General features: G+C 40.1%; 1 protein-coding gene across 1 annotated transcript; it reads right to left on the reverse strand.

The window, feature by feature from the left end:
- Positions 1-7,827: 7,827 nt before the first annotated feature.
- LOC5574710 (apyrase) lies at positions 7,828-11,033 on the reverse strand. The gene is made up of 3 exons (XM_001661561.2): positions 9,704-11,033; positions 8,798-9,647; positions 7,828-8,736 (listed from the first exon to the last, which is right to left on the reverse strand). Exons 1-3 carry the CDS (start codon positions 10,043-10,045, stop codon positions 8,315-8,317), a joined length of 1,614 nt encoding a protein of 537 aa, XP_001661611.2. The 5' UTR covers positions 10,046-11,033; the 3' UTR covers positions 7,828-8,314.
- Between the last annotated feature and the right edge of the window lie 11,745 nt (positions 11,034-22,778).

Consider the following 22,778-nt stretch of genomic DNA (forward strand, 5'->3'; position numbering starts at 1 on the left):
TGAGGGCGAGCTCGGTAGAGCCCCTCATGAGGACTGGTGGAGGACAGTCAAAGCAGCCATTAACGATGCTGCCGAAAGCATTGGCGGATATGTGGAACGGAGCTCAAGAAACGATTGGTTCAACGAAGAGTCCCATGAGGTTTCAGAGGAGAAGAATGCAGCGCGGACTGCAATGCTGCAGCATGGTACGCGACAAAACGTGGAACAATACAGATTGAAGCGGAAACAGCAAACCCGCCTATTCCGGGACAAAAAGCACCGCCTGGAAGAGATGGAATGCCAAAAGATAGAGTTGCTGTACCGTTCTCAAGAAACGCGGAAGTTCTATCAGAAGCTCAACACATCCCGCAAAGGCTTCGTGCCGCGAGCTGAAATATACCGGGATAAGGATGGGAGCATCTTGAAGGACGGACGCGAGGTGATCGAAAGGTGGAAGCAGCACTACGATGAACACCTGAATGGCGCACAGAACACAGGCACAGAAGGTCAGGACAGCGAAGGCGATGGCTACGTCAGCACAGCGGACAGTGGAAACAACCAGCTCCCACGATGGGGGAAGTTAAGGATGCCATTCAACAGCTCAAGAACAACAAGGCCGCTGGCAAGGATGGTATCGGAAGCAAGGCGTTATTTGCCCTATCTACGAAAAGGGCGACAAACTGGAGTGTGAAAATTATCGTGCAATCACTATCCAAAGCGCCGCCTACAAAGTGCTATCCCAGATTCTCTTCCGTTGTCTATCACGTTTAGCAAACGAGTTCGTGGGTAGTTATCAAGCAGGTTTCATCAACCGCCGCTCGACAACGGACCAGATCTTTTCCGTGCGGCAAATCCTTCAGAAATGCCGTGTGTACCAGGTCCCTACGCACCATTTGTTCATCGATTTCAAGGCAACATACGACAGTATTGACCTGTAGAGCTATAGAAGCTCATGGACGACAACAGCTCTCCCAGGAAGCTCACAAGATTGATTAGAGCAACGATGGACGGTGTGCAAAACTGCGTAAAGATCTCGGGCGAACACTCCAGTTCGTTCGAGTCTCGACGGGGACTACGACAGGGGGACGGACTTTCGTGCCTGCTGTTCAATATTGCGCTTGAAGGTGTCATGCGGAGAGCCGAACTTAACAGTCGAGGCACGGTTTTCACGAGATCCGGAAAATTTGTTTGCTTCGCGGATGACATGAGCATTATTGGGGGAAAATTTGAAACGGTGGCAGATTTGTTCACCCGCCTTAAACGCGAAACAACAAGAGTCGGGCTAATGGTGAATGCGTCGAAAACAAAGTACATGATGGTTGGCCAAACTTAGCGCGACAGGGCCCGCTTAGAAAGCAGTGTCACGATAGACTGGGATACCTTCGAGGTGACGGATGAGTTCGTCTACCTCGGATCCTTGTTGACGGCTGACAACAATGTTAGTCGGGAAATACGAAGGCGCATCAACAGTGGAAGTCGTGTTTACTATGGGCTCCAGAAGAAACTGTGGTCAAGAAAGATTCACCCCCGCACCAAATGTACGATGTACAAAACGCTCATAAGAACAGTAGTCCTCTACGGGCATGAGACGTGGACTATTCTCGAGGAGGACTTGCACTGCCGTTCTACGCATATTTGTAACGCTGTCCATAAGGTTTACATAGAACATGAGACAAGTAGGCGTTGAAGGGCAGTGCAAGCTCTTGGGGTTTTCGAACGCCGAGTGCTAAGGACGATCTTCGGTGGCGTGCAGGAGAACGGCGTGTGGCGGCGAAAGATGAACCACCTGAAAAATGTTCAAGTCGGAGTGCAGAGTCGAGGCAGTTGTTCCCATAGCCTTCAAAGCGTCCTTTGTTGTCTGCACTTATCGTTCGGCCTGTCCATTTGTTGCTGGGTGGTATGGAGCAAACGGCTTGTTAAACTTCACTCCACTTTTCTGCAAGAAGTTCTTAAATTTCACATCGGTAAACTGCGACCCATTGTCCGAAATAACTGTGATGGGTACGCCGTATCGTGAAAACAACTCATCCTAAATGCAGATCGTCGCTGCAGTCGTTGACGTATTCGTACCCTTCACTTCCAATCATTACTGTACACATTAGACTGATGCAAATTTTGAAGTTTTTGCTCCCCTATGCTTAAACGATGTCAATTATGATGAAAATGATCCTCCCAAAATTTTAAGTGATTCGGAAGAAATTTGATTGTGCACACGCCATTTGAAGTTTATATGGAGATTACTATGGAAAACGTCAATCTTTTGGGTTCAGCCCTCTATCTCTTTGTCATAACATTTTATGGAAAAGTGATCACACTCATCTCATGTGAAAACTTCCCAGCTACAACTTTGCCGAAGATCACATTTTGATGGGACGTAAGGATAATTTGTTATTATTGATAACAAAGTCTAAATCATGCTGAGATGATCATTCAACTACTTTCAGAGCAACACTGCTTTTTTGCTGTAGAACATAGTAGCCTGGATTACTTTGATCTATTATTCCCGCCAGGAGTACCATTGTTGCCTGCCGAACAGTTGGTGAAGCATGCTACATGCAAACCAAGTTTATGATGATGAATAGCAATTTATCCTGACGTCCAATCAAAAAGTGGTCTTCGGCAAAGTTGTAGCTGGGAAGTTTTCAAATGAGGTGAGTGTGTTCACTTTTCCATAAAATGTTATGACGAAGAGATAGAGGGCTGAACACAAAAGATTGACGTTTTCCATAGTAATCTCCATATAAACTTCAAATGGCGTGTGCACAGTCAAATTTCTTCCGAATCGCTTCAAACTTTGGAAGGATGCTATTTACCTTAATAAAAATCGTTTAAGCATAGGGGAGCTAAAATTTCAAAATTTGCATCACTCTAGTACACATCGACTATGATGAGCAACATAGAGGCTGCAACTGGACCGGTATATTCGATGTGTACTCTTTCCCAGGGGCATTTGGGATATAGCCAGTGGTGGTCACTAAATTTCGGTGGAGCATGAGCTAGGCGAGTACAATCGGAACATGATTTCACAGTCTTCTCGATATCTGTATCGATTCCCGGCTCGTAGACAAACGAACGAGCAATAGGGTGATACTCAAAACTGAAAAGGCAATAGATGGCTCTTTTACAGTGGTAATATAAACGAAATAATGATGCAAAGAAAATATCGCGGAAGATAACTAAACACAAAAAGTTATATATTCACATTACACTTCATTTTCAATCACTACTTTTTCGATCCAGTTTCCAAATTGCAAGTAATTTACTTTTTTCATTATTTTCCATACGTTTTGACATTTCTCGACTGTTATTCTTCCATGCGCTTGTTTTGGAAGTTTGAGAAATTTGAGAACCGTGTGTAGCGTGATCAGTGAGTGCAATACGAGCATCAGTGTCGCCGCTCGGTGGCCAGAGAGTAAACTGTTGGCATTAAAGAACAAAATAAAAAGTCGTTAGCCTATTCGATAAAACTAGAAATAAAACCAGTAGTTCTTCAAACCTACACTAACCCAACCAAAAACCTCTCATAAGACTAAAGCGGCCCACTCTAGAGACGGTGTTGGAGAGCAACTCACGAGCATCTTTTGAAACTTGTAATTATGCACTTATGACAGTATTCAGCACTTCATTAAACCTTCCACAAGTAGACAAGTTGTTTCAACGCAAGAATGTTTCAAAAATTTCATTTTGTACAAATTTATAATAATGAGGGACATTTTTTTTCTTTTATAAGTGGCTACTAATATAGAATTGGATTTTCTCACCCTATTCACATTTAATTTGAATTTATAATTGCCCAACCTTGAACAAGATACAATATTGAAGATTAATCAAAAATTTCGATACAGGAGGATGCATTAAGCTTGGAGAAAAAGCATTTTGAATGTTGCTTATTACTTTTCGATACAGTCTTTAAATACTAAAACAATAGTGATCCGGAATTTAAAAAATATTCTAGTTAATTCTCTTTTTTTGTTATTACTCACTAGCTGAAGGACTGACTCAATCTCTGATTCAGTTCTCCTAATTATTGTGCCATAAAGGTTGTTTTGAAAACAATTTTTAATCAAAAGAAATCTTCCATTCCTTCGAATATTGAAAATTGATGCAAAATACACGATATTACAAAATATAAAGAGCCCCTCTTGTCCACCTTACTGACCCAACACTCGCCATATTTTTAATTCCTCCGTATTTTTACACGTCTTTTTCTTTTTCTTTCTGTCATTATGTCCCTACTGCGACAGATCCTGTTTCTCAGCTTACTGTTCTTACGAGCATTTCCACAGTTATTAACTGAGAGCTATTTTTGAAGATTGACCATTTTTGCTTGTGTACATCGTGTAGATAGTCTATGCCCTGAGAAATCGCACAAATTTGCAAACTGAAAATATCCTCAACCGGTGGGATTCAAACCCACGATACTAAACTTGGTCTCGCAGAATAGCTACACGTTTACCGCTACGGCTATCTGGGCCCCTTTTCGCACATAGAATTACAGGAAAAATAAAGTCGTTCAAAGCCGATGTGGGGTATTTAAAGGCGCGGTCGAAGCATCAAGTTAGTATTTGTGTTAACATCAGTTTTGAAGTGCTAGTTGTACAATGCCAACTACGGAGAGCCGAAAGTTCACGAAGTTGACGTCATGTTGGCAAGCTGCGAACAAAATTTTTCGCAGGCTTGTTGTCACCATCAGCTGATCGATTTGTTAACATCTTTTTCGTGACTAATACAAGCAAACACATACTAAGAGCCAGACCTGTTCTATACGACATTGGTTCAAAGCCCCATCTTACAGCGTCGCACAGTGGTTCCAGCTACATAGAAGGGCGGTCATAAATACAAAAATCGGTAAATTAGTCATTAATTTATGCAATTTTATATGTATTCGTGTTCTATATGCAAAGCAATTCGTCTGATAAGAGGGGGAAGTGCTAAGGTTTTTACCCCCTCCCCCTCCACGTATTGACTTAAGTGATTTTTACATGATTTCAGCTTTATACACTTACATGCACCAGAAGAGTGTACAAAGTCGCAGAAGCTGTACAATAAAGACTTTCTACGTGTATTGTTGAGCAGCCTACTATGATTATACATTCAAAAGTCAAAATTAGGATACTTGACAGCTACTATTTGTTGTTAATCAAGTTATGTTTTGGTAAACTGGATATACGACACATAAGCGGTTACCACCAATCAAGTCGCAAACGGTCACAGCTGCATTTATGTGCAAAATGTATTATAATTACATAGGTAAGTTTCATAGAAGAACGAATGAAGGGATTTGGAGGGTAAACATTATTTTCGGCTTATTGAATGTTTATAGAATTTCGAGTTTTTTCGAATTTAAGCTGTATATCAACGATGTAGTTTCCAAACAAAAAATGCAAATTTAAATTTTATTTTTCATGGAGATCAATTAAAACCTTATTGAAAACCAGTACCATTGATAGTGTACCTGTGAAGTAACGTTAATATTTCTGACAGCGTAATGAAAGTGTCAAAAATGTTTAAAATTCCATGATTCATATCTCCACTTAAATCATCTCACTTATGTGACCCATATCAAAACGTTAAAGCAAGAGTTCAGAAAAAACAATTATGGAAACTTATTCTACAAGTATTAGACATGATATCATTTAAAAAATATCACGATTTCGTTGAACCGTTCTGATACCTGATACGTCTCGAAAAAAAGTTAATTATTAAATCCACTGTTGGTATAAGCACACTCTAATCTTAACCACGTGAAAAAATGTATTGGAGATCTGCTATGCAAAACATTCGCAAGAGATTTTGATGAAAATCACATACAGTTAACTCTCCCTTACTCGATATTTCGTATCTCGATATCGAGTTAGAGAACCATAGTAAAAGTTGGTTTTCATGGCTAACTTGATGGTCCCTTGGAACGCAGTTGCACTGCTTTTGTGTTCTGTAACTCGATACCTCTCTAACTCGATGGTCCCTTCAATATCGAGTAAGGGAGAGATGACTGTACTACACGGAAAAAAAATCCGTTGTCGGATTCATAAACAAAAAGTGATGAATATTTTCATGACTTTTTCAAGAATTTGTGTGCTCCAGGCGTTACACAAATCTAACTGTCACTTTTTTCATCTTAGGGGTCATGCACAAATTACGTCACGGTCGAAGGGGGGGGGGAGGAGGTCGAGCCAAGCGTGACAAGCCTTACACAATTTTCGAAGGACTCATACAAAAAGTGTGACAAAGGGGGGGGGGAGGGGGGAGGGGGTCCAAAAAGTTGAAATTTAGCGTGACATAATTTGTGTACCATCACTTAGTCAGAGCGTCTTTCGCGTTCGGTGGTGTTTTTGAGTGAAATGTGTTTGAAAACGATTTCAAATTGTTTCACGACCCAAATAATCTATCGGGGCTGTTGGATCTTCCAAAATTTACTTGCAAGCTTCCATCGTTAAGCGAATATATTGCTTGACAAGCTCGTCGGAGATTTTAACTGTTCGAATACGATACGTTTCCGCACGTCTTACAATAGAACGGTTCACACAAGCAGGATGTTCCGGTTCCACTTTCTACCTCCACAGAGTAAAGAACTGTCTTATCACCAAACAAACGTTTAGCATTTTGTGAGCCCCGGAACAATTTACTACTTAAATTGATGGTTAGACGAACATTTTGCGAACAAACCTAAGCACTGGATGTTCGCGTTCCTACTAAAGATGTGGCATTCTTGGTGGAACTCGTAACGGTTAACATTTTTGAAATATTTTTCACGTTTTATTCTTCTTCTCTAACGTGGTTCACAACCCGTCTCCCCTGGGTAAAGAGCTGGTGGCCTAAAGAATAATCCGACACGGTTTATTTTTTTTTCGAAACGACCGACGCAAAGGCCTAAACGATTACAACCTTCATTTTTTTTGTTTGACTATGACAAATATAAACTGGAATCTTGATTGACGTATAATGATTGTTTTCATGAACTGAGTTCATTATTTTATGATCCTGCATCATGAGTTCATGACTCAAATTGCCACTTTTCAGCAACAAAATCGGAATCATAAATGACAGGTATCTATATTCATGAAAAGCGCTTACGTTTTCATGAACTGTATTCATGATTTTAGATCCTGCTTCATGATTCCATGACCAAAATTTCCACTTGTCATTTCAAAAATAAGAACCACAAATGACAGGTAACAAAATCCATGAATAGTGCTTATGTTTTAATGAATTTCATTCATGGTTCCAGCATACATGCTTCATAATTTCATGATTTAAATTGACACTTTTCTACGCTAAAAACTCACTGCTGGCGTTCATGATTTCATGACTTTCAGTCATGGTGTATTTTCATAACATAAAAATACACGTTCCTCCCGAAATGACTCTTTTTCCTTATTTGGAGTGCCGCATTTTTCCCAGCGTAATGCCTATTTCGTCAAAAATGCTTCAATGATAAAACCCATCATAAATCTGCCAAAACTCAATGTTAGTGTTAACATTAGAAAGGTTTGTTATATTTTTGCGAAAGAATTAGGAATATATGCTTTTAGTGAAAAAAAAAAACAGTGGAACTATAAGCCAATTTATAAAACGGATGAGCCAACTCATATATTTTGGCTATTGAGTTGCGTGAGCTCAATGGGAATTAGAGATTTTCGCTACATCTGATTCTGTTTATGCACGGGGGATGCGTACCGCCATTTCTCGACGTTCCATGCAAAAATAAGGTTTTGGCGAAAAAAATGTATGGAAACTTTTTTTGCACGACCGTGTAAAATAAATCCGTGCAAAAATAGAATCGGGTGTATGCTGATAAAATGGATAGTTCATTCGTAAAGAATACAAAAAACAAATAACACAGTAAGGTTTTTCTTATATTGAAGCGATAAAACTAGTTAAGGCCAAACATTATTTCTCTCCAAACATTGTGCACTACTTGGGTATATCATTAGCATAAATATTGCTCATCAGTTTTCAAGCTGATTGACCTCCAGTAATGGTTCCGTAGAATATCAAAACAAAACCGCACATCCGCTACCAAAACACAATCCAATCAAAAGTCTCAATTCCAGACACGAACCCCCGCGTCGACCATCCCAGATACGACTCAACGCGTAGTCTTATCAAAACCAATAAAGCCATTTTTGAAGTGCAATAAATCTATCATTGTCTTGTGACGCTGGTCTAGTAAAAGCTTAACTTTATTTGGCACAATAAATGTCTTGCAACATTTGACACTCAATGAGATGTTTTTGTGCAGTTCACGTATGTTCCCCTGATAATCAACGATTGCCCATTCAAACAGATAACAAATTCCACAGGTCAAGTGGTCTTTCACCGGGAATTTCCCAGTTCAATTCAAAACAGTAACTCTTCCTTCCACTTCATACCGCAGAGGGGAACGTTTTTGAACGAATCTCACAAGGGCGTTGATTTCCACGTCGCCAACCACCTTGTTTCGGCCAAACTCTTCAAACATGGTGAATCCTCCACCGCCACCGGCCATGTGGGAATTGACTGCCACTCGGTAATACTTAAACGGATCCAACGGATCGAAACGGGGCTCTGAGCAATCGTGACAACGAGCTTGGACTGATTTCACCCGATTGCCATACGGTTCTGTCATATTGTACACCACTCGAAGACCTGAGATCTGGATGTTTGATTTGGCTGTACCATGCTCCAATACCCGTAGTAAGTGATCACCTCGCAGCTCAATAAAATCGACTGTATTCTCGAACGGTATCACTTCAATCAGGCTCTTGTATGAGATATCTGTTGGGAGAATAAAAATAAAAAATAAATCACTTTTAAAACAAGATAATAGAGGCGTTACCCCCTTTGGATAAACCAACGCGAATACCACCGGTGTTTGTTAGACCAATCGATGCGTACGACCAATGACCGGGCTCTGCCATATAGGCACTGGAGTCCACAAAAGCATCGGATATTAAATTTCCCAATGCACATTCTCTGTAGTTGCAATTTAGCCGAGGCAGACCTGTCATGGTAGTTCCAATGATACGGTTTCCAAGTTCATCCACCGCAAGTTTCCACGGAAGCAACGCTTTATGGACTTCAGGGTCTGGAACAACTTCGGGATCAAGGTAATGTGGATTACCCTCCCATCTCTGGATGATTCCCTGCTCATCGAAGTAGAGCACAATATCGCCAACTAATTTCGTGTAAGCCGCAGCTTGAACGATTAACACTTTGTGTCCACTTGCATGAGTAACAACAATTGGATACGATCCTTGCACAGTTCCAGGGATTCCGGTATTGTTACCACTGTACAAAAACGTGTGCGAATGGCCCCCAACAATGATATCGACATGTTCACCGCCCTCAGTAGCGATCCTCCTATCCACATCTACTCCACAATGTGACAACACCACAATAATATCAATCCCTTGATCCTTCAATATATGGGCTTCGGATTTTACACTTGAGGCTTCATCAAGAAATCGTAACTTGCCTGGATTTGATATTACAGAAGTGTTCTTTAATATGACCCCTATGATCCCGATTTTCCTGCCGGCACGTTCAATAACTATCGATTTTTCGTACTTGACAAACTCTGGTTCTTCACTTGCATCAACGTTACACAATAGCACTGGCGAGCTGACTGTATCGAGGAATGGGATAACGCCATCAACTCCGTTGTCGAACTCATGGTTCCCGAGAGTCTGAGAAAATAAGATGACGTGAATCAGTACAGCAGTTAAACTCTCAAACAACCCACCATTGCATCTGCCGGTAGCATATTCAAAAACGTGGACGTCACATTCCAGCGAAACATGTTGTACCACAGCGTTCCTTGGAAGTTGTCTCCAGCATTTAGATACAACGGATTCTGACGAATCCTCAATAAATGCTTCACAACGGTAACGGTTCGAGCATATCCGCCAATGCAAACCTGGCCCTCGTGTGGCTTGCAAACTGTTCCCACATAATTGGTTTCCTCGAATCGGGCGTGGATGTCGTTGACGTGAATTATTGATAACGGAAAAAGAGGCTTCTCAGCGATGACCGTCATATAGGTCAAGAATAAAAGGACCAAAAGTACAAAACTTAGACGAGCCATTCGATCAGTGATGTGTAAACCTTTAGTATGTTGCTAAGACTGAGTCAGTCAAACTATCGTTTCATGAAATTATCTAAAGCAGATCGCTGTCGTCTTCTGAAGATAATATTCGACTACTGAGCATATCAGCTGAACTGGTCACTTGACAAACATATTTATCATTCAAGACTATTTATGAGTACAAACAGGTTTCAGGCGATAGAAGGCGATAGAACATGTTTGAGGATAGAAGCCAAAATCCTTGAAACATAAATCATGAATTACGCATAATGAGCGGTGAAGCACAAAATTTTAATGTTGATTCACCGGTGAAAATGCGTTTTTTACGAACCTACTTGATAGATCAGTGGCGCAACCAGGGAAGAGGAATTTGGTGCTCGAAACTCCCTCCCCTAGAGCAGAAAAAAAATGAGGGTTACCCAGTACATTTTTCAAACTCTCACTACACTTCTTATACAACTACGAAGCAGTAATTTAATTTGGTTCATATTAACACTAAGAGCTTCAGTTAAATCTTCATAGTTATGTTATTTTTTTTTTTTTCAATTCTTAGACCGAGGAATAGTTTGATAAAATTGCTTTTTCAGAATAATAAACTGAAGGTTTTGTGTGAGAAGTTTGCCAAATATTTAGATTTATTACACTTTTGTAGTGGCGATGTTGTATTTTGTGCAACCCGTGCAAAACTTTAAACATTTTCCAAAAAAAAACACACTGAAAAAACATGGCTTATTTTCTCAACATTGGGTCGACTTAAATTTAAAAATAGTGCGTCATTAGAAACGCAATCTCATATTCTTTGAAGAGCACATGCAATTTTTTGCGGAAAAATCTGGAAGCAGAACTCGATTTCTACAGCACTCGGCAAGCTTAGTTGGGCAAAACGTACAACGCGTGCTATAAAAATCTTCATTCTTCAATGTCAGGTGAGGCAATTGCACAAGCCGATATTTCTTATACTTATCACACTCTACTTGAGTCCGCTCGCTAGAACGTTCTTCTTGGAACTGACTGCTTCTCCTAGAACATTAGTGCTTGCAGCTTACACTTTTCGAGTGTGAGAATGAAGAGAGTGAGCGCATATACATTAGAGTGGTTCAAAAAATCGTTTTTGCTCCACACCGCTCATTCGATTCTAGATCAAATTCTGAGTGTCCTCCCAAAATTTGAGCTAATTTGGATGAAAACTGAGACTGCACAAGCCCTTCAAAGTTTATATGGGAATTACTATGGGAAAAGCAAGCAAATCATTCAATCGGTCGTATTGTATGTGCTCTTGGGGATTAGAGCTACGTTGATACTTTAATTACTGGGGCATCCGATTTGAAAACGGTCTTCGGCAAAGTTGTAACTGATAAATGTATCTCACAGTATCAACACAGTTCTAATCCTCAAGAGCACATGGGCAAACACCATGACCGATTGAATGAATTGTTTGCTTTTCCCATAGTGATTTCCATATAAACTTCAAAGGGCTTGTGCAGTCTCAGTTTTCATCCAAATGAGCTCAAATTTTGGGAGGACACTCTGAATTTGATTTAGAATCGAATGAGCGGTGTGGAGCAAAAACGATTTTTTGAACCACTCTAATATACATTCGTCACAATTTTGTATCACTCTCGTATTCTTTTGAACAAATCTGACGAGTAACTTCCGTTCAGTTCTGTTGTCATACAGGTTTTTCGATAATTATCATTAAAAGCTTTCATTCGTATATGCTAGACTAGTTCAAATTTCAAATAGTTGTGAAGTTTTATTCGTATGAATTCTATAATTTAAAAAAAAATAGGCTGATACAAATATTAATTTTCTTTTATGTCACCCCCCCCCTTCGAAAATCCGAAAATTTTGAAGGGGAGAAAAAAAAAGATTCATCATTTTTTTGACATCAGTTAGGTTTTTTTCAATTTTAAAAGTAAAAAACAAGTAAAATAATAACCCAGAGGACGTTTGAAAAAAGTTTAACAATTATCGTTAAAAATAAAAATTCGGAAAAAAAACTTTTTTTTTCATTTCCATTTTTTTGTTCCTTATTTATTTTTATCCCCCCCCTCGTACCTTTCAAGTGGTCTCGGACATAAAAGAAATTTAATATTTGTATCAGCCATTTGATTCATTTATTTTTTATTTCCAGTAATTGTTTCATTAATTTTTCTAATTCATTATTATTATTTATTTTCTACTTATAATATCTACAGGCAACTTATTGTTTAAACTACTATAAATGAACAACACATATGGACTATTAAACGGTATCAAGTCAAAATAGAAATTTACAACACACAAATTGAAGAACCAAATCCTGGTTGCGCTACTATAATAGATATACTTAGTTGATACATAGTGGCCAACATTTATTTTTGTTTCTTTATTAGTATATTTTCAAACATTACATACATTTCTTATATCTAGGTGTCCAGTGTTAGACAACACTTTCATCCTAATTTGATAAAACTAAATTAAGCTTTTTATAACATTTTGTTAACAATATATAACATTGCATTTGCCGTATCTGTTCAGATTTTTTATATGTGAGTTGATTTCACCTGCTTATAAAAGATAAAAAAACGCTTTCAATTTACTTAACTTAACTTAACCATAACATATAACGCATTTATCGTGGCAATGGAAGATTCCAACAATGTTTGTCTAAAATTATTTATTATTTTATATGGCATTTGTTCCAATGTTTCAACATTGGATATTCTATGTAACCAGGAAGGGAGATTCAGAATCGTTTTTAAAATTTTATTATGAATCCTCTGCAGAGCTTTCTTCCGAGTAGTGTTTGATCCTTTGACCTTGACGCTTGCTCCTGCGGGGGCGGGCGATGAGGGCAGGATCAAACATGTCGCGCGTCGGTAGTACAGTACAGTAGTGAGAAAGTTCTCGGTCCGTTAGTAGTGTTTGATCTATTGATCGTGTCGCTTGCTCCAGCGTGGGCGAGTGACGAACACTTGTTCGGCGTACAATGCGATTATTGAATTATTTCGCGAATCCGGTTAGGCTTGATTATATCATGGATCTCATCACCAAACATTGGTGACTCCCAGATCTCTACCTTATTCCACTAACCCAATATCCTTTCCATGACTACTGTGGAGATGCAGTCGGTTATTTTTAGCGCATAGTGAGAAAATTTATATCTTTGTTGTTCAAAAATAAAGTTTATTCACACAAAGTAAAGTCAGTCTGAAATAATCAATCTATAATTAAGTTTTAGATTGTTCAACAGAAAAAATGTTCCAATAATTCATTAAAATAAATTAAAATCAATGTATTTCATAAATTACATTTTTTATTAGGTCATTATTTAATTATGTTCTGCAAGAAAAATCCACGCAAAGGGTTCTGAGGGCTATGCACATGAAAAAAAGTAATCGAATACCTTGAAGCGTATGCTTTTGTTTCAGAAATGGCCAAGTAAATCATTTTCTTAGATCGCAGTGAATACAGCAGAGAAGAAATGTCATTTCAAATGTAGCTCGCTCTAGAAATTTATTTCACCAATTATGTCTCATAAATTACCCCTTTTCTTGTAGGGAACAATATCCCGAACAAGCTTAGCAATATAATAAGCAATATAATATAATTATAATATGGATAGCTAAACGTGATATTAACTTGATAGATTAGAGAGTTAAACGATCTGGAAATGATATCATAAATTAACTTTGAACAACATTGGCCAGTCATATTTAGATTTTGTAAGATCTGACCAATAGCTGCGAACTATTCATTTGATCTGTAAACATCAAATTTAGCTATGGTTCAGAAGTATCAGGAACAAAATTTTGATATTATCTTCAGATCGTTAATATCTCATGTCAATCAAGTCAATATCACGTTTTGTTTGCCATAACTTCGCTCCAATTTGGAATACTTAGCTTAAATGTGTATTTTTATGTTTCAAAATATCCCTATATTTCTGGAGGCTGACCTTGTTTATTTCCTAAATAGCTATTTAAGAGGTTTTGAGAAAGCATCAGCTATGATTGTAACTGATAACTTTTTATATAAGTAATTTGAACTTTGAAATGCATTTGGAACTCAACACGAATTTCGGATACTTTGTCAGTTTTCCGAAAATTAAGCTATAGTGTGAGCACTTTTGCAAGGCTTATTTATTGCTGAACAATATCCCAGACAACCAAAATGTACGCATAACGAGATTACCTGGAGGCTTTGTACGTGCAAAATTTCACTTATAAGATGTCACGAAAAGGCCTTCTACGTACAAAAGTGGAGGCGATATGCGTGCATATATTATGTGATGATTAATAACATACAATGCGAGTGCATAAATATTCTTCCGAACTAACCTGCTATCTTATGCGACTTAACTTATGATAACAAATGTTGATTTGACAGCTGCTACGAATTGATTCGACTTACTTTGTACAAGTGTACGGGACGAAACAAAATGTACAAATGAACTCAGAAAAAAAGTGTTTTATGCGAGGAAACTCATCAATTTGCCGAGTTTATCCACGGTGCTTTGCGGGTTTGATGTAATTAGTATGAATAAACGAGTTTCAACGTGAACTTTCATGAGATTTCTGGTTGTCTGGGATGTTTATTATTCGATATTTTGGCCTTTTTTGAATCAACTGTTCTTATAATATACCGAAGCTGAATCAAGATTTTATAAAACACTTATTCAGCTCTTAATCATGCTTTTGATAAATATGTGGAAATAGCTGAAGAGCGAAGCAATTAAAACGTTAGTCCGTCTTCTAAGTATTTCTTTATACATATACATTATTTTGGTGAAATATTGGAATTTTAATTGGCTCAGCTCGTTAGTAAAGCAATCCTGACTAGTCGAATGAGAATCTTTGGAAACGTCTAGTAATTCAACTTTTGTTCATTCCAATGCACAATGCTGAAGATTGACCTGAACTTGAGTTTAAAGAGCATTTTCTCAGCTTTTTATAGGGCAAATTTTTATTCAGCTGTCATTACCATTGTTGAGGCGCGGTAAATGGCTGGGCATGGCGTACCATTGGTACCTCGCGTACCTGCAGGAATAAAATAGACCCCTTTGTGCGGTCCTTAGCCTCTTGCCAAGCAACTCTTATCCCTACCTCCTCGTGGTACTGGCCGGGGTACGAGTAACCTTGGGGAAGATCGGGTAACCAACCCCCGGTGGGAACTTTGGTCGTATGCTGACAGGGAAGGGGGGGTTTGCTTTTGCAAACCTGGAGCGTCTGTACTCCACGTTAGGAGCGGCCCTCCAAACATTTAGGGGGAATGGTCCTCCGGAAATCTAGGGGGTTGGTGTCAGGCCCTGCAAGCCAACCGTAAAAACACATCAGCACAGGAACGTCAACGAGAGAATACGGACCGGAACAATCGGCACAGACCACAGCGACGAAAATGGACTAGCGATTGGAAACTCGGTACGTGGAACTGCAAATCTCTCAACTTCATTGGAAGTACTCGCATACTCTCCGATGTACTGAAGACCCGCGGTTTCGACATCGTAGCGCTGCAGGAGGTGTGCTGGACAGGAGCATTGGTGCGAACGTTTAGAGGTAATCATACCATCTACCGGAGCTGCGGCAACACACGCGAGCTGGGAACAGCTTTCATAGTGATGGGTGATATGCAAAGGCGCGTGATCGGGTGGTGGCCGATCAATGAACGAATGTGCAAATTAAGAATCAAAGGCCGATTCTTTAACTTCAGCATAATCAACGTGCATAGCCCACACTCCGGAAGCACTGATGATGACAAGGACGCATTTTACGCGCAGCTCGAACGCGAGTACAACCGCTGCCCAAGCCACGACGTCAAGATCATCATAGGAGACTTAAACGCTCAGGTTGGCCAGGAGGAGGAGTTCAGACCGACGATTGGAAAGTTCAGCGCCCACCGGCTGACGAACGAGAACGGCCTACGACTGATAGATTTTGCCGCCTCCAAGAACATGGCCATTCGTAGCACCTATTTCCAGCACAGCCTCCCGTATCGGTACACCTGGAGATCACCTCAGCAGACAGAATCGCAAATCGACCACGTTTTGATCGATGGACGGCACTTCTCCGACATAACCGACGTCAGAACCTATCGTGGCGCCAACATTGACTCCGACCACTACCTGGTGATGGTGAAACTGCGCCCAAAACTATCCGTCATCAACAATGTACGGTACCGACGCCCGCCCCGGTACAATCTCGAGCGGCTGAAACAACCGGATGTCGCCAATGCGTACGCGCAGCATCTTGAGGCAGCGTTGCCGGATGAGGGCGAGCTCGATAGGGCCCCTCTTGAGGACTGGACCTGGAGGACAGTCAAAGCAGCCATTAACGACGCTGCCGAAAGCGTTGTCGGATATGTGGAACGGAGCTCAAGAAACGATTGGTTCGACGAGGAGTGCCAGGAGGTTTTAGAGGAGAAGAATGCAGCGCGGGCTGCAATGCTGCAGCATGGTACGCGGCAAAACGTGGAACGATACAGACTGAAGCGGAAACAGCAAACCCGCCTATTCCGGGACAAAAAGCGCCGCCTGGAAGAGGTGGAATGCCAAGAGATGGAGTTGCTGTACCGTTCTCAAGAAACGCGGAAGTTCTATCAGAAGCTCAACACATCCCGCAAAGGCTTCGTGCCGCGAGCTGAGATGTGCCTGGATAAGGATGGGAGCATCTTGACGGACGGACGCGAGGTGATCGAATGGTGGAAGCAGCACTACGATGAACACCTGAATGGCGCAGAGAACACAGGCACAGAAGGTCAGGACAGCGAAGGCGATGGCTACGTCAGCACAGCGGACAGCGGAAATCAACCAGCTCCCACGATGGGGGAAGTTAAGGATGCCATTCAACAGCTCAAGAACAACAAAGCCGCTGGCAAGGATGGTATCGGAGCCGAACTCATCAAGATGGGCCCGGACAGGTTGGCCGCTTGTCTGCATCGGCTGATAGTCAGAATCTGGGAAACGGAACAGCTACCGGAGGAGTGGAAGCAAGGCGTTATATGCCCTATCTACAAAAAGGGCGACAAACTGGAGTGTGAAAATTATCATGCATCACCATCCTAAACGCCGCCTATAAAGTGCTATCCCAGATTCTCTTCCGTCGTCTATCACCTATAGCAAACGAGTTCGTGGGTAGTTATCAAGCAGGTTTCATCGACGGCCGCTCGACAACGGACCAGATCTTTTCCGTGCGGCAAATCCTCCAGAAATGCCGTGAGTACCAGGTCCCTACGCACCATTTGTTCATCGATTTCAAGGCGGCATACGATAGTATCGACCACCTAGAGCTATGGAAAATCATGGACGAGAACAGCTTTCCCGGGAAGCTCACAAGATTGATCAGAGCAACGATGGACGGTGTGCAAAACTGCGTGAAGATCTCGGGCGAACACTCCAGTTCGTTCGAGTCTCGGCGGGGACTACGACAGGGCGACGGACTTTCGTGCCTGTTGTTCAATATTGCGCTTGAAGGTGTCATGCGGAGAGCCGGACTTAACAGTCGAGGCACGATTTTCACGAGATCCGGACAATTTGTTTGCTTCGCGGACGACATGGATATTATTGGGAGAAAATTTGAAACGGTGGCAGATTTGTTCACCCGCCTGAAACGCGAAGCAACAAGAGTCGGGCTAATGGTGAATGCGTCGAAAACAAAGTACATGCTGGTTGGCGGAACTGAGCGCGACAGGGCCCGCCTAGGAAGCAGTGTTACGATAGACGGGGATACCTTCGAGGTGGTGGACGAGCTCGTCTACCTCGGATCTTTGTTGACGGCTGACAACAATGTTAGTCGGGAAATACGAAGGCGCATCATCAGCGGAAGTCGTGCCTACTATGGGCTCCAGAAGAAACTGCGGTCAAGAAAGATTCACCCCCGCACCAAATGCACGATGTACAAAACGCTCATAAGACCGGTAGTCCTCTATGGGCATGAGGCGTGGACTATGCTCGAGGAGGACTTGCAAGCTCTTGGGGTTTTCGAACGCCGAGTGCTAAGGACGATCTTCGGCGGCGTACAGGAGAATGGCGTGTGGCGGCGAAGGATGAACCACGAGCTCGCTCAACTCTACGGCGAACCCAGTATCGTGAAGGTAGCTAAAGCTGGAAGGATACGCTGGGCTGGGCATGTTGCAAGAATGCCGGACAACAACCCTGTAAAGATGGTGTTCGCCACGAATCCGGTCGGAACAAGAAGGCGTGGGGCGCAGCGAGCTAGGTGGATTGACCAGGTACACCAGGACCTGGAGAGCGTGGGTCACAGTCGAGGATGGAGAGAAGCGGCCATGAACCGAGGGAATTGGCGAAATATTGTTGGCGAGGCTTTATCAAGATAATTGATGTAAAGCCAAATAAGTAAGTAAGTAAGTAAGTAAGTACCATTGTTGAACAATAACTAAACATGCATGCTTTGTGGCTCTGAACTGTTAGTTGGATAGCCGTCAGATTTGTTGGAACGGATCAAATTTGTTACACGTAAAAGTTGATGAGTGGTCGAATGTCCACGTCGGAATCCGAACTGTTCATTGGCAAAAATTGAATTTTCGTTGATGTGGACCATCATTCTGTTCAAAATGACCTTTTCAAAAAGTTTACTGATGGAGGAAAGCAAACTGATTGGACGGTAGCTAGAGGCTTTTGCAGGATTTATGTCTGGTTTTCAAATTGGTATAACCTAGGCAATTTTCCGTTTGTCAGGAAAATATGCTAACTGAAAACATTTTTTAGATATATCAACTAAGAATGATAAGCTACTTTCTGGAAGTTTCGTGATGAAGATATAAAAAATCTGTCATCGCCACTAGCCTTCACATTTTTGATTTTTTGAATAATATTTCTCACTTCTTTCTAATCCGTCTCCAAGGAATGGCCCGAACTACCCCTTGAGAAAAGAATAATTACCATGTTCAGCAAAACAGGGCAGGCAATCGTCAGATTCGTCACAGTGCGATGACGAAATAGAAAAAGACATCGTCATCCAGTATAATAACTCTGGCAGGTCGTCGTCTCGTCATCGACGAAAGAGTGCACGACGAACGTCAATCCAAAATCGTCAACGAACCGCTTTGTCTTCATTCCGTTCGCTCCCCTTTCTCAAACGAAGGAGGCGTTTATTGTATATTCGCTTGCTATGCACAAAACGGCGAATGCCATCCCAGAATTTCGACCATAACGAAGGAGGCTTCTTTGTTCGTCAAGACGCCGAGCCCATGGCCGAGCCTTTGTGGCGGACAACCAATGTGATGGATTTTGCCAAAAAAATCCATCACATTGGCGGACAACTGCAGCAAATCGTCATCCAACGCTGGTTGAGTGACGATGACGATTCTTTTTTTTAGTTTCGTCGACGACTTTTTCCATTTGACGGTGACGATTGCCTGCCCTGGCAAAAACACTGGGTTTTCGCTGCTCTTGAACGCTCTCTTGTCACGTACCAAAAGAGAGAGTGAATACCGACATTCACAGGGCTCTCCGATTGCTATGTGCCACAAACTGTTACACTCTCTGAATATGGCTCGATCGGCTTATTCGGATGAAAATCCAAACATTGATTACTATCGACATATGTTTCATATGCATTCCAGTCGACTCGAAAATAATTGCAAATGGAGCTGATAGGATTGAGAATCATGGGTTATTTGAAATGTAACAGGAACATGATCAGAATCAAAGTCAGTGAGAGTAATCAGTTGGCTACAAAAGTGACTTGAGTCCGTTAAGACCGAATCAATCGTAGATGGGTCTCTAGAAGAGAAGAAACATGCAGGGCTATCAGGGTATTGGATTGAAAAACATCCTGTAGAGCATTTATCAAATGAAATTCTACCATTGGAATTGTGAGTCAATTTTCGCAAGTCAGTTTGGAACAAATTAACTTGCTGCCCAGAGCATTGAAAAGGCTAATATGTAGCTATAAAAGTATAATTACCAAGCTGTGCACTATGGGCCAGAAAACAAAATTTCGCGACAAAATTCCAAACACCTTCAAAATGAACAAAATGAACCTAAAAGTAATACAAAGTTGAGGAAGCATGGAAATGTCATGTTTGGGATGACTTAGATGCATTGTGAATTGAATTGAGAATATTTGTAAGGAATATGAGTATTTAGGAAAATATGTTAATTAAGGTATTATTAATTCAAATTTGCTCATTTATCATTTTACAAAATGTTCAATAATATGTTTCAAACATTTCGAAGTATTTTGAAGATACACTGCTAAGTTTCTCAGAATAGTTAAAAAATGCATGAAAAATGTGATCATAGTTATCATAGTTGTTTGGAATGCATTGGCAACTGTTTATTTGATGTATTTATGTATATGTTAAAACATCAGAACATCTGGTTTACCCAAGCTTATGATATCCATTATATGATTACGTGCAGCAAGTTCTTATATAAGAAACCTGAATTTTTGTCTAGATCTTGTATTAAATTGATTTTAAATTGAAATAAATCAAGTAGAATTGAAAATCTTTATTTCCTTTCACCGGAATAAGATGATTGTTTTATGTACAAATGAATAATTCATCTGATTAAACTAGTAACATTCTCCCTACAACATTACGCTTAAATAGTCGAAATTTCTGGCAGGAATTTAAAAGGATTCAAACGATTTTTTTTAACGTTCTTCGTTGATGGCCATTGACCTGGCCATTTGGTGCTGTCTTTTTTATTTTTATTTTCTTTCAATCTTTTATACTGTATTTTTTTGATATTTCAACGTAGTTTAGGAAGATAGTACAAGAGGTCGCCTAGTTATTTTGTTATCTATAAGGGAAAATCAATTCACTCTATGTGAACCATCAAATTTTCGATGTTTCTACTTTTTTTTATATTTTTTGTAAAATATTATACCAATGATTTAATCCTGGTTGAAAAATAACCAACAGGGTTTGTATGATATTTTTTAGAAAATTTCTACTAAATGTCTTTATTAAATTGAAGCCATTTCAATTTGAACAAAAAAAACATAGACACATAACAATCTCAGTCGTTTCATATTTCTTCAAAAATCTATTCCTTTGTTGTGGTCTTATCATATCATTCAAATCACGGCCTTGCAGAAAATTAGCAAAATTATTAATTTTTGTAATTTTTCAACCGACTCCACCCAGATTTCTGGATGTCACCTAGCTCATGAACGGAAACTTGCTCATAAGTAGTGGCTTTAGTTATTTTATACCAGTCAAACTTATTTAATTTGTGATTGTATGAACAGCATCGAAGTTAAAAATATGGGGTTTAAAAAAATCTACTAAATTATCGCATGTACTTAAACCGATGTATCTCGGCCATCCGCAAATATATGCAAAAACTTTTGGTAGCCAATGAAAGAGTGGAGTCTAGGCTTCCCCCTCATACTGGTTGCAAGCCGAATACGGTGGAATACCTTAACTTTTAAGGTGAAATAGTAAAAAGATAGTGAATATTACTGGTACATTGTAAAATCAATGCTAAAATTTAAAATGAACTTTATTTTCATACCAGACATGTAAAATGCACTTAATTTGCTTTCCAAAAATGTACTCACAATAATTTTTCTTGCCAGTTTTCCCCTCGAACCAAATTTTCTTAAGATAGGTTGAAATTCAAGTTTTACAGTTTAGACAATATTGAGCCCCATGAAGTGCAATGCAATTATGTAATCAATCAAATAAGATAGTTGGTATACAATCACACATGTTCTCAATAATGAGAAATTCATCTCAATAATTAATTTGATTGAAAAAAGATTTTTGGACTTTTGTCGCGGAATTTTTATTTGTGGCCCATAGTGCTGTGTTTCAAAAGAAACGCCTAAAGTTTCAAAAACTTTAGATCCAAATAACGAGAAAAGTTGATGTTTTATACGCCTATGAATGATGGTTGCAACTCCCCCACATCAAGTCGATCATTACGATAAACATAAAAGTTTGGATCTCTTTTGAGTTTGGATCCAGGTTTCAAATAACTTTCTGTAATAACTGGTATATTTACGTTCTTAGCTGTTAGAAAATTAAACAGCTCTTCTTCTTTACCAATCAAAGAACGAGCATTCCAACTCAAAATATTTAAATATTTATTTGGATCCATTAGAAAAACGTAATCCAATAACAATTTGTTTAGTAAATTTTACACCAACTTGGACTGCTTCAGTCATAGTGGAGATTTTGAACATTGCATCAATCATTTGATTCAATTGTTCAGTTGGAAAATGAAAATCAGAAGGAGAGGTATTACTTGAAATAGGTACATTATGTGATGATTTTCCGTTAAGATTTTCGGTATATGAAGAGGCGGAATAAAAATTTCCAGTGGCGGGATTGGTATTTTCATTTGATTTGAAACAATTAGAATGGATACTCATAGTACGATTAGGGGAGGAGTTCAAATTACCTGATATCGGCAAAGGATTTTCCATTCGAAATTAAAAGATTCGATCGACTACCAGACGGAACAAAATAAGTTTGTGAATGAACATGATTATAATTAACCTGATGGGTATGATTCTTAAGCAAAGCGATTGTTAACTGATGTCGGGGAGCTTCATTCGCCCAAGCCCCAACATTGAATTTGGTGGTGGTTAGCCCACAGAACACAGAAGGCGAAAAGATAAATGGGGGGGGGAGGTCTCCAACCTTTCCATACCATTTCCCTTGCAGTCGATTCCACTAGCTCCTCATTGAGTTTGGTTCGGTTGCTTGGCAGTTAAAGGAACTGAACATTTCCACAAAACACTACACAGTTAACTACGATTATTCCACATATATTTAC

This window comes from Aedes aegypti, chromosome 2, assembly GCF_002204515.2.
Source record: "Aedes aegypti strain LVP_AGWG chromosome 2, AaegL5.0 Primary Assembly, whole genome shotgun sequence".
Lineage (NCBI taxonomy): Eukaryota > Metazoa > Arthropoda > Insecta > Diptera > Culicidae > Aedes > Aedes aegypti.